The sequence below is a fragment of the Pyrgilauda ruficollis genome, unplaced genomic scaffold (assembly GCF_017590135.1).
Source record: "Pyrgilauda ruficollis isolate IOZ18807 unplaced genomic scaffold, ASM1759013v1 scaffold161, whole genome shotgun sequence".
Taxonomy (NCBI): Eukaryota; Metazoa; Chordata; class Aves; order Passeriformes; family Passeridae; genus Pyrgilauda; species Pyrgilauda ruficollis.
Genome location: NW_024514876.1, coordinates 1,630,063 through 1,643,413, shown reverse-complemented (window position 1 = coordinate 1,643,413; position 13,351 = coordinate 1,630,063). Strand labels below are relative to the sequence as shown.

Sequence of the window (13,351 nt, the reverse complement as noted above, 5' to 3'; positions counted from 1 at the left end):
TTATTTCCCCCCTCTCTCTGTCTCCTTCAGGGCCAAAAGTCACAATTAGCAATTTAGCAAACTAATTAATCGCCCAAAAGAGCAGCAAAGTCGTGGGGCCACACAGATCCTGGAGGTGAATCCTCTGCAGGGTTTTGTCCTCGGGATTCTTTGGGATGGATTCCTCAGGAAGGATTCTTTGGGATTCCTCGGGATGGATTGCTCAGCATTCCTTGGGATTCCTCAGGATGGATTCTTTGGGATTTCTTGGGATTCCTTGGGATGGATTCCTCAGGATTCCTTGAGATTCCTTGGGATGGATCCTTCAGGATGGATTCCTCGGGATTCATCAGGATGGATTCCTCGGGATGGATTCCTCGGGATTCATGGGGCCACACAGATCCTGGAGGTGAATCCTCTGCAGGGTTTTGTCCTCGGGATTCTTTGGGATGGATTCCTCGGGAAGGATTCTTTGGGATTCCTTGGGATTTCTTGGGATTCCTTGGGATGGATTCCTCAGGATTCCTTGAGATTCCTTGGGATGGATTCTTCAGGATGGATTCCTCGGGATTCATCAGGATGGATTCCTCGGGATGGATTCCTCGGGATTCATCAGGATGGATTCCTTGGGATGGGTTCTTTGGGATTCATCAGGATTCCTTGGGATGGATTCCTCGGAATTCCTTGGGATGGATTCCTCGGGATTCCTTGAGATGGATTCCTGGGGATCCCTCGGGATGGATTCTTCGGGATCCCTCTGGATGGATTCCTTGGGATTCCTTGGGATGGATTCCTTGGGATTGTTGGGATGGATTCCTCAGGATGGATTCCTCAGAATTCCTCAGGATGGATTCCTCGGGATTCATCAGGATGGATTCCTTGAGATGGATTCCTCGGGATCCCTCAGGATGGATTTCTCGGGATTCCTCGGATAAATTCCTAGGATCCCCTTCAGGATGGATTCCTCGGGATTCATCAGGATGGATTCTCAGGATGGATTCCTCGGGATTCATCAGGATGGATTCCTTGAGATGGATTCCTCAGGATTCATCAGGATGGATTCCTTGGGATGGGTTCTGTGGGATTCATCAGGATTCCTTGAGATGGATTCCTCGGGATCCCTCGGGATGGATTTCTCGGGATTCCTCGGGATAAATTCCTAGGGATTCCTTGAGATGGATTCCTCGGGATCCCTCGGGAGAAGCGCTCAGCACTGCTCGGCCTCCACAAATCCCTCCTTTTCCTGGCTGGCCGCCTCCACCTCGGCGTACGAGGCGTGGTTGCCGTGGTTGCGGAATTTCATGGCAGGCCAGCGGTGCGGCCTCCGCTGGGGACACAAACAGAGGAGGTGAGCGGCTGGGACAGGGCCCTGTGCCCCAATTCCTGCAGGGAAAATGGGGGAAATGGGGGGAAAATGGGGGAAAAAATAGGGGGGGAAATGGGGAAAAAGAGTCCTGGGCACAAAGGGTGCTGTTGGTGTGAGCGGTTTGAGTGATAAAAGTGAATTTTAAATGTTGTTTCATGGTTCAAAAGGGTTCTTCGGAATGCATGGATCTCACTGGATGGGAAGGACATGGATCAAGGGATCTGGGATGGGGGGAGGAACAGGGATCTGTGAAAGGAGAAGGACACATATCCAGGGATCTGAGAAAGGAGAAGGACACATATCCAGGGATCTGGGATGGGGAGGTTGTGGATCTAGGGATCTGAGATGGTGGGGAAGACACAGATCCAGGATCACAGATCCAGGGATTTGAGAAAGGGAAAGGACACAGATCCAGGAATCTGGCATGCAGAGGATGTGGATCCAGGGATCTGAGATGGTGGGGAAGGACATAGATCCAGGGATCTGAGATGGTGGAGAGGGCACAGATCCAGGATCATGGATCCAGGGATCTGAGATGGGGGAAGGACACAGATCCAGGATCCAGGGATCTGAGATGGGGGATTTAAAATGTTGTTTCATGGTTCAAAAGGGTTCTTCGGAATGCATGGATCTCACTGGATGGGAAGGACATGGATCAAGGGATCTGGGATGGGGGGAGGAACAGGGATCTGTGAAAGGAGAAGGACACATATCCAGGGATCTGAGAAAGGAGAAGGACACATATCCAGGGATCTGGGATGGGGAGGTTGTGGATCTAGGGATCTGAGATGGTGGGGAAGACACAGATCCAGGATCACAGATCCAGGGATTTGAGAAAGGGAAAGGACACAGATCCAGGAATCTGGCATGCAGAGGATGTGGATCCAGGGATCTGGGATGGGTAGGAGGACACGGATCCAGGGATCTGAGATAGGGATGATGTGGATCCCAGGATCTGAGATGGTGGGGAAGGACATAGATCCAGGGATCTGAGATGGTGGAGAGGACCCAAATCCAGGTAATATTTACAAAATTAAAAATTTAAATTAAAAAAATTTACAAAACTAAAAATTTAAAATTAAAAAAATACACATTTTTAAAATTTACTAATTAAAAAAATTACTAAAATACATTATTAAATTATTCAAGTATTTGTTCTATTCGTTGTCCAAATCACAAATTATTACAAACAAAATTGAGTTTAAAAAAAAAGCCTATACTAAGTAAAAAAACCTTTAAATGCTATAACTCTTTTCACTAATAAATTTTTTAAAAAACATAAATGAATAATATATAATATAATATAATAATTATTAATAAAAAACACATAAAATAATACTTTAACAAAACCAAACAACCAAAACATAAGACTCAAATATTCAAACAATAAAACCAATTCAAACAATAAAATATAATAAAAAATAAAAATATAATAAAAATAATCAAATTATAAAAATAATTCAAACAATAAAAAACTCTCATCAGGATAAAACAGAGTATTCCCAACTTTTTTCACTGGCTGGAATTGCTAATTACTAATTGCTAGTAATTGCTAATGACTAATCAAGGTGAGGACAGCAGGAATTGATCACTCTGGGGTCCCTGTGCTCCCCACAGCACCGTGCACCCAAATCCAGGGAATTCTGAGTTCCCCTGGAGCAGAGGGAGGGATGAAGGCCTTCCTTACCCTCTCCTCCTGCAAACTGGTTGAGTTTGGTGTCATCTGAAAGGAGAAAACACGGCAAAACAGAAAATCAGGAGTTTTCTGTGATATCCTCCTGTTTCCCACCCAATTCCTCCCCCCGGGATGGGATTTCTGGGCAGTTTTAAATCTCTGTGGGAAAGGGAAGCACCTGGAAAAGGCCAGGGGCTGAGCGGGGCGTGGGACGTGGGTTTCCTTCACCGAGGTGGCAGCTGGAGCACAAAAATCCCCAGGAAGGGGTCCAGGGGTCGGTCACTGCTCCCCGTGGGAGCTCTGATCCATCACTGGGTGTCCCTGTTCAGCCGATGGAATCTGCATCCCAAATAAACCCCGGGATGATAAAAATCTGCTTCCGTTCCTTGGCTCGTTCTGGAAGGTTCGGGATCTACCAGACACGGCTTTGTCCCTCAACAGGCGCCACACGACCGCCCTCACCAGGGTGAAATCCTGACCCAAAATTCCTGGGGCTTGGCTTCCAAACCCTGACCCACAATTCCCAGAGCTTGGCTCAGCCTCCAAATCCTGATCCAGAATTCCCAGGGCTCTGCCTTCAAACCCTGATCCAGAAGTCCTGGGGCTTGGCTTCCAAACCCTGACCCAGAATTCCCAGGGCTCAGCTTGGATTCCAAACCCTGTCCAGAATTCCCAGGACTTGGCTCAGCCTCCAAATCCTGTCTAGAATTCCCAGGGTTTGGCCTCCAAATCCCAATCCAGAAATCCCAGGGCTTGGCTTCCAAACCCTGATCCAGAATTCCCAGAGCTTGTCCTCTAAATCCTGATCCAGAATTCCCAGGACTTGGCTTGGATTCCAAACCCTGATCCAGAATTCCCAGGGCTTGGGAACCCATCTCAGACCAGGGCTTGGTCTTCAAATCCTGATCCTGAATTCCCAGGATCTGGATTCCAAACCCTGATCCAGAATTCCCAGGGCTTGGGAACCCATCTCAGACCAGGGCTTGGTCTTCAAATCCTGATCCTGAATTCCCAGGATCTGGATTCCAAACCCTGATCCAGAATTCCCAGAACTTGTCCTCTAAATCCTGATCCAGAATTCCCAGGGGCTCAGCTTGGATTCCAAATCCTGTCCAGAATTCCCAGGACTTGGCTTGGATTCCAAATCCTGATCCAGAATTCCCAGGGCTTGGTCGTGCACCAGAGCTCCAGGAGCAGAACCAGGGGGCTGGAAGGGCTGGGGAGGACACGGATCCAGGGATTTGGGATGACTGGGAAAGATGAGGATCCAGGGATCTGGGCTGGATGGAGAAGACACAGATCCAGAGAGCTCAGCTGATGGGGAGGACACAGATCCAGGGATCTGGGATGGTGAGGAGGTGGATCCAGGGATCTGGGCTGGTGGGATAGATGAAGACCCACCAATCTGGGCTGACTGGGAAGACACAGGGATCTGGGCTGGTGGGAAGGATGTGGATCCACAGAACCTGACTGGCTGGAAAAGACACGGATCCAGGAAAGTGGGATGGTGGGGAGGACATGGATCCAGAGATCTGGGTTGGTTGGACAGGACACAGATCCAGGGACCTGGGCTGGTTGGAGAGGACACAGATCCAAGGATTTGGGCTGGATGGACAGGACACAGATCCAGGGATCTGGGCTGGTTGGACAGGTCACAGATCCAGGGATCTGGGCTGGTTGGACAGGTCACAGATCCAGGGATCTGGGCTGGTTGGACAGGTCACAGATCCAGGGATCTGGGCTGGTTGGAGAGGACACAGACCAAGGATCTGGGCTGGTTGGAGAGGACACAGACCAAGGATCTGGGCTGGATGGACAGGACACAGATCCAGGATCTGGGCTGGTTGGAGAGGACACTGATGGCCAGTTCCCCTGTCTGGTGGAGCCGCTCCTCTGCTGTTCTCCACTCTCCTCCAGCTGCAGCTGCCGTTTGCTCCCTTCCAAGATCACAAATTAACTTCATGCTCTGTGTCACACAGAGCCTCTTGTTCCTTTTTTCCAGGAACCAGCCATGGGCTGGAAAACAATCTCGTGGCGGAGTTCCACCCCCCTCCTCGCCTTTAATTGCTCCTTTCAAAGTCAGCCCTGCCAGGCAGGGGCTCGTTCCCGCACCCAGCTCCTTCCCGGCGCTGAAGGACAATTACGAGCGCTCCTTTCTATTTATCCTAATTAGCACTTGGCGTTAGGGACTATTAAGCAGCCAAATTGCGGCGCTACCTGCGCCAGGATCGGCGGAGCCGGCCCCGTGTTAATGGGATTATGGAGTTTCGGATCCCGGGGGTCTCCAGGGAGATCGGGGCTTTTTGTGGAGCAGCAATCCCAAGAAAAGAGCGATCACCGCGGGAATTCCAGGCTGAGAGTCCTGGCACTAGTGAAATCCCAAACCCCTCTCTCTGGGATTGACTCCTTTAGGATCCCGGGGATCCTCCCCACCAAGACTTGGCTGCTCTCTGACCTTCACAAATGGGTAAAAAAAGCTGGAAAAGCCCCAAAACTCTTCCCACCGTGCCTCACTCCCCCAGCTGTCACTTCCTGGCTGCCCTTCCTTCCCCTTCCCATCATCTCCTGTCTCATCCCTGTCCCAGGATGGGGTTTGGAGCCACCTGGGATGGGGGGAGGTGTCCCTGCCCTGGGGATGGGGTGAGCTTTGAGGTCCCTTCCAACCCAAATCCTTCTGGGATTCAGGAACTTCACAGATCCAGGGACTGCAGATGGAGAAATGGGTCACCTGTCCAGGGACACCCCCAAGATCAAGGTGACCTGTCCAGGGACATCCCCAAGGTCAGGGTCACCTGTACAGGGACATTTTCCTGATCCAGAATTCCCAGGTCTTGGCCATGCACCAGAGCTCCAGGAGCAGAACCAGGGGGCTGGAAGGGCTGGGGAGGATGTGGATCCAAAACCAGATCTGGCTGGGGAGGACACGGATCCAGGGATTTGGGATGACTGGGAAAGATGAGGATCCAGGGATCTGGGCTGGATGGAGAAGACACAGATCCAGAGAGCTCAGCTGATGGGGAGGACACAGATCCAGGGATCTGGGATGGTGAGGAGGTGGATCCAGGGATCTGGGCTGGTGGGATAGATGAAGACCCACCAATCTGGGCTGACTGGGAAGACACAGGGATCTGGGCTGGTGGGAAGGATGTGGATCCACAGAACCTGACTGGCTGGAAAAGACACGGATCCAGGAAAGTGGGATGGTGGGGAGGACATGGATCCAGAGATCTGGGTTGGTTGGACAGGACACAGATCCAGGGACCTGGGCTGGTTGGAGAGGACACAGATCAAGGATCTGAGCTGGTGGGAAGGACACGGATCCAGGGATCTGGGCTGGTTGGAGAGGACACAGATCCAGGGATCTGGGCTGGATGGACAGGACACAGATCCAGGGACCTGGGCTGGTTGGAGAGGACACAGACCAAGGATCTGGGCTGGATGGACAGGACACAGATCCAGGGATCTGGACTGGTTGGAGAGGACACAGATCCAGGATCTGGCCTGCTCGGAGAGGACACTGATGGCCAGTTCCTCTGTCTGGTGGAGCCGCTCCTCTGCTGTTCTCCACTCTCCTCCCGCTGCAGCTGCCGTTTGCTCCCTTCCAAGATCACAAATTAACTTCATTCAGGGTCACCTGTCGGGCACCCACCCTCGGTGGTGAGGCTGTCGAGGAAGAGCGAGGCCGTGGGGGAGGTGACACCGCCGGGCTGCGGTGACACGGAGCTGCCCGGGGGCGCCGAGTAGTGACTGCCTTCGGCCAGATCCTCACAGGTCTTTTCATCCGACTGGTGGAGGAAAAAAAAAAGGAGAATTTGGGTTAAAAGGAGAATTTGGAACTGGTTTTGCCCAGCAGGAATTCCAGGAGGGCTCTGCGGGGTCAAACACTGGAGGGGGAGAGGTCAAGAAGTGACCCAGAGCAGGGAGAAGGGGAGGAAAATTTGGGAAGGATTTCAGCAGCACAAGTGACAAATCCTGGGAGAAATCCTGGAGAGAAATCCTTCGTGCACCTCGGGGTGACCCCATGTGGGTCCAGGGGCCTCAAAGGGTGTGGTGACCTCTGTTCCCCTCACTCAACCCTCTGGTTAATAGGAAATAAAGCTGAGTTTTCAGTAGGGAAGTAGAATAAAATCACTAAAAAAAAGTAGAATAAAATCACTAAAAAAGAGGAAAAAAAACCCAAAAAACATTTTAAAAACTCAGACAAAACCCCCAAACCAAATCAGAAAAAAAAAAAAAGAAAAAAAAAAAAAAAAAAGAGAAAAGGCCAAAGCAGAAGCAGATGTTTGGTCAGAGCTGATTCCTGTGAGCTGTGGGATCATTTTGCTCCCAGGGACACAAACAGAGCTCGCTCCTTCCTGCCTGCAGTGAGTAAGAGTCACGCTCCAGGAGGAGGGGGAATAACGGGAAAAATGGGAAAAAAGGGAAAATGGGGATAAAAGGAATAGTGGGAATAAAGGGGGGAAATGGGAATAAAGGGATATTTAAGGGGAATAAAGAACGAGCTACAAGTGAATCTAAAGGGAAATCCCAAGGAAATAAAGGGAAATCCCAAGGGATATCCAAAGGGAAATCCAGAGGGAAATCCCATGGGATGCTCAGTCTGATCCAGAACACCCTGGGTCACACAGAGATGAGCATTCATTTTTCTGGGGCCATGGATTTTGGGGGGGAGGGCATGGATTTCCTGTGGCTCAGCCCCATTCCCTGCCCTCAGGAAGGAGCTGGAACTGGGATTTATTTGGATTGGGATTTATTGGATTGGGACAGGGACTGGGATTCATTGGGATTGGGACTGGGATTGGGACTGGGATTTATTTGGACTGGGATTTATTGGGATTGGGATTTATTAGGATTGGGATTTATTGGGATTTATTGGATTGGGATTTATTGGGATTTATTGGATTGGGATTTATTGAATTGGGACTGGGATTGGGATTGGGACTGGGATTTATTGGGACTGGGACTGGGATTTATTGGATTGGGACTGGGATTTATTGGAATTGGGTCTGGGATTATTGGGATTGTGACTGGGACTGAGATTTATGGGGACTGGGATTTATTTAGATTGGGATTTATTTGGACTGGGATTTATTGGAATTGGGTCTGGGATTATTGGGATTGTGACTGGGATTGAGATTTATTTAGATTGGGATTGATTTGGACTGGGATTTATTGGGATTGGGATTTATAGGGATTGGGATTTATGGGGACTGGGATTGATTTGGATTGGGATTTATGGGGACTGGGATTTATTTGGATTGGGATTTATTGGGACTGGGATTTATGGGGACTGGGATTGATTGTGATTGGGATTGATTTGGACTGGGATTGATTGTGATTGGGATTTATTTGGACTGGGATTGATTGGATTGGGATTGATTTGGACTGGGATTGATTGGGATTGGGATTTATTGGGACTGGGATTTACTGGGATCTCTGGGCTCACCTGGCCGCAGCCGTAGCTCAGCCACTCCTCCCGGTACCTGTCGAAGCCACTGGAGCACCTGCAGGGAAAATCAGGATTATCCAGGGCCAGGCTGTGGGAAATGGGAAACAGGAAATGTTTAAAACTCGACAGAAGGCTCACAGAGTGTGTGTTGGTATGCAAACTTTGAGATAAGAAATGTTGATTTAGAAATGATACGGAATAGGACAGACATCCTTGAGAGAAAAATGGAATTAGAAAAAAGTTTCAAAAGGTGGCCTGGCAAATGAGACTGGATAATTTCAAGAAACAGAACAATTTTGTATAATAAAATATAATAACTGTATAAATAAAATATAAAAATATGTATAATAGAAGTTGCATTGTAGTAGGGACCACAAGGGGTAATTTTAGATTATTATCTTTAAGGTTTTTACAGCATGGTGTGGATAAAACTGATAGCCAAAAAGAGAGGGGAAATCAGGGGGAAAGGAGAGGGCAAAACAGAGATTTGGACTGGGATTGATTGGGATTGGGATTTATTGGGACTGGGATTTACTGGGATCTCTGGGCTCACCTGGCCGCAGCCGTAGCTCAGCCACTCCTCCCGGTACCTGTCGAAGCCACTGGAGCACCTGCAGGGAAAATCAGGATTATCCAGGGCCAGGCTGTGGGAAATGGGAAACAGGAAATGTTTAAAACTCGACAGAAGGCTCACAGAGTGTGTGTTGGTATGCAAACTTTGAGATAAGAAATGTTGATTTAGAAATGATACGGAATAGGACAGACATCCCTGAGAGAAAAATGGAATTAGAAAAAAGTTTCAAAAGGTGGCCTGGCAAATGAGACTGGATAATTTCAAGAAACAGAACAATTTTGTATAATAAAATATAATAACTGTATAAATAAAATATAAAAATATGTATAATAGAAGTTGCATTGTAGTAGGGACCACAAGGGGTAATTTTAGATTATTATCTTTAAGGTTTTTACAGCATGGTGTGGATAAAACTGATAGCCAAAAAGAGAGGGGAAATCAGGGGGAAAGGAGAGGGCAAAACAGAGGAAAAGGAGAGGGAAAATCAGGGGAAAAGGAGAGGGGAAATCAGGAGAGAATGAGAGGGAAATGAGGAGAAAAGGAGAGGAAAATCAGGAGAAAAGGAGAGGGAAATGAGGAGAAAAGGAGAGGAAAATCAGGAGAAAAAGGAGAGGCAGGAGAAAAAAAAGTTGGGCCTGGCAAATGAGACTGGATAATTCCAAGAAACAGAACAATTTTGTATAATAAAATATAATAACTGTATAAATAAAATATAAAAATATGTATAATAGAAGTTGCATTGTAGTAGGGACCACAAGGGGTAATTTTAGATTATTATCTTTAAGGTTTTTACAGCATGGTGTGGATAAAACTGATAGCCAAAAAGAGAGGGGAAATCAGGGGGAAAGGAGAGGGCAAAACAGAGGAAAAGGAGAGGGAAAATCAGGGGAAAAGGAGAGGGAAAATCAGGGGAAAAGGAGAGGGGAAATCAGGAGAGAATGAGAGGGAAATGAGGAGAAAAGGAGAGGAAAATCAGGAGAAAAGAGAGGGAAAACAGGAGAGAAAGAGAGGGAAAATTCAGGAGAAAAGGAGAGGGGAAATCAAGGGAAAAGGAGAGGGGAAATGAGGAGAGAAGGAGAGAGGGAAACAGGAGAAAAGAGAGGAAAATCAGGAGAAAAGAGAAAAACAGGAGAAAGGGAGAGGGAAAAATCAGGAGAAAAGGAAAGGGGAAATCAAGGGAATTGGAGAGGAAAATTGGGAGAAAAGCAGAGGGGAAATGAGGAGGAAAATTGGGAGAAAAGAGAGGGAAAACAGGAGAAAAGGAGAGAGAAAATCAGGAGAGAAGGAGAGAGGGGAAATGAGGAGAGAGGCCTGGGCTGAGTTTGTGTTTCCATTCCCTGGACTCGGTGCCAGGGCAAGGCTGTGAGACCCACGAGGTTCACTGGGCTCCTTCCAGCAACATCTGCAATAGGACAGACATCCCTGAGAGAAAAATGGAATTAGAAAAAAGTTGGGCCTGGCAAATGAGACTGGATAATTCCAAGAAACAGAACAATTTTGTATAATAAAATATAATAACTGTATAAATAAAATATAAAAATATGTATAATAGAAGTTGCATTGTAGTAGGGACCACAAGGGGTAATTTTAGATTATTATCTTTAAGGTTTTTACAGCATGGTGTGGATAAAACTGATAGCCAAAAAGAGAGGGGAAATCAGGGGGAAAGGAGAGGGCAAAACAGAGGAAAAGGAGAGGGAAAATCAGGGGAAAAGGAGAGGGGAAATCAGGAGAGAATGAGAGGGAAATGAGGAGAAAAGGAGAGGAAAATCAGGAGAAAAGGAGAGGGAAATGAGGGAGAAAAGAGAGGAAAATCAGGAGAAAAGAGAAAAACAGGAGAAAGGGAGAGGGAAAAATCAGGAGAAAAGGAAAGGGGAAATCAAGGGAATTGGAGAGGAAAATTGGGAGAAAAGCAGAGGGGAAATGAGGAGGAAAATTGGGAGAAAAGAGAGGGAAAACAGGAGAAAAGGAGAGGGGAAATGAGGAGAAAAGGAGAGAGAAAATCGGGAGAGAAGGAGAGAGGGGAAATGAGGAGAGAGGCCTGGGCTGAGTTTGTGTTTCCATTCCCTGGACTCGGTGCCAGGGCAAGGCTGTGAGACCCACGAGGTTCACTGGGCTCCTTCCAGCAACATCTGCACAGGAAAAACACTGCAGGAGCTCCAGATGACATCAGGCAAACACCAGCCCGAGAATTCCCTGCAGGAACAGGGAATGGAGCAGAGCTCTGACCTTTGGAAAGGCTCAAACTCCAAATAATTCCTGCAAAAATCAATTTACCCACCAGGGAAAGGAAAAACCACAACGAAACTTCTGAGATCTTTGCTTAAATCCAGTTCCTGTCACAAGTATGAGCTCAGCAGAGGTTAAAAAAATACAGATTTTATTATTTAGGAGAGAGCTGGGAGCACTCAGGGTTGGAATCACGAGGCTGGGATGTCAGCTCCAAGCCTGGAGCTCTTTGGGAAGGATCATCTGGCTCTGCAGGACCAGCCTGGCTGGTGACAGTGATGACAGTGGCCCCCCTGCCCCAGCTCTCCATTCCCAGTGGAATTCCCAGCGGGAAGCTGAGCTGTCCCCAGGGACACGGGGCTGGCACCAGGGTGGCACCAGGGACAGGAGTGAGCACCAGCAATGGCAGCTGGGTGAGAAAGGGTTAAAGGGGGTGAGGAAGGGTTAAAGAGGGTGAGGAAGGGTTAAAGAGGGTGAGGAGGAGCTGGGATGAAATTCCCAGAGGAGCTGTGGCTGCTCCTGGATCCCTGAAGTGTCCCACCCTGGGACAGGGGGAGGTGGCCCTGGTGGCACTGGGGTGGCACTGGGTGGGATTTGAGGTCTCTTCCACCCAAACCATTCCAGGATCCGATAAAATCCCATTTGCCAAACCATGGAATTGGGAACAAACAGGACAAGGAAGGCTTTGAACAGGGCTCAGCCCAAACCAAATCCCTGGAAGTGTCCCAGGAGCAGCTTAGGACAGGGGGAGGTGGCTCTGGTGGCACTGGGGTGGCACTGGAGGGACTTTGAGGTCTCTTCCAACCCAAACCATTCCATGATCTGATAAAATCCCATTTGTCAAACCATGGAATTGGGAACAAACAGGACAAGGAAGGGTTTGAACAGGGCTCAGCCCAAACCAGAGCCCTGGAAGTGTCCCAGGAGCCGCTTAGGACAGGGGGAGGTGGCTCTGGTGGTACTGGGGTGGCACTGGAGGGACTTTGAGGTCTCTTCCAACCCAAACCATTCCATGATCTGATAAAACCCCATTTGGGATTGGGAACCAGCAGAACAAGGAAAGGTTTGAACAAGTCTCAGCCCAAACCAGACCCAGGCTCAAGTTCTGCCACCAAAGCCACACCGGGGCGGGATGAGAATGTCCCCGTGCCACAGAGCCACTGCCAAGTGCCACCAGCCTGGCTCGGGGGTGTCACAGGGACCCAGAGCTCCTTCGGGGTGGCTCAGGGGACGGGGAGGGGGTGGCAGGTGCCCTCAGCAGAGCGGGATTTCCACGGCACAGGATCTGTGTTACTGGGTCCCCTCCCCTGCCACCAGCTCTCAATAAATCCTGCAGCTCAATCTCATTAAATCTCCTGCTCTGCACAGCCCTGCCCGAGCTCCACGTCCTCCATTCAACCCCAAAAAATCAGGAAAGTCCCCCCCCACACCTTTGCTGGCCCCATTCCTGACGAGCAGGGGCTGTCACACACAGAGGAGTGTCCCCAACGCTGTCCCCTCCCTGCTGTCCTTCCCCTCCCTGCACTTCCACTGATCCCAGCCCGAGTCAGGACAAGTTTCCCCCGTTTTCCAGCTCACTGACAAAAAAATCTGAGTCCTGCCTCAGGTCCCAGCTTGTTCCAGGAATAAAAACCCCAGGAAATGCAGCTTTGGAGTGGCTTGGAATTGGAGATGAGGTCACGGCTGAACCGCGACTGTGGGGCCAAGAGCAGCACCCCAGCACCCAAAAAACAACAAAAAAAGGGGAAATAATTTTAAAAAAGGCAGGAACACTGATGGGAAGAGCACGGGGCAGCTGCCAGGGAAGGGGGCTGGGGGCAGTACCTCTGCAGGACGTGGCACCAGCTGCAGTTGAAGGTCAGCTCCGAGCCCAGGCACGTTTCACAGCTCTGGTGCTGCAGGCAGGCTGCAAAACAGAGAGGAGAGGCTCCAGCCAGGCTGTGGCAGCAGCTCTCTGGCCACAGAGACAAACACAGCTTCCCCAAGCATCATTCTTGGAAAAGCTGTGAGAAAATCAGGGAAAAAAAAAACAAAAAAAAAAAAAAAAAAAAAAAAAACAATTTTTTTCCCAAAAAAAAT

General features: G+C 49.0%; 1 protein-coding gene across 1 annotated transcript in view; it reads right to left on the bottom strand.

Moving 5' to 3' along the window:
* Positions 1-1,186: 1,186 nt before the first annotated feature.
* Positions 1,187-13,351, bottom strand: part of PLXDC1 (plexin domain containing 1) — a 22,693-nt gene continuing 10,528 nt past the window's right edge. Inside the window, exons 9-13 of the mRNA XM_041462946.1 lie at positions 13,097-13,178; positions 9,023-9,080; positions 6,670-6,805; positions 3,033-3,068; positions 1,187-1,362 (exon numbers count right to left, since the gene is read on the bottom strand). Of these exons, the coding sequence (XP_041318880.1) occupies positions 1,187-1,362; positions 3,033-3,068; positions 6,670-6,805; positions 9,023-9,080; positions 13,097-13,178 (488 nt within the window). The remainder of the gene's footprint in view (positions 1,363-3,032; positions 3,069-6,669; positions 6,806-9,022; positions 9,081-13,096; positions 13,179-13,351) is intronic.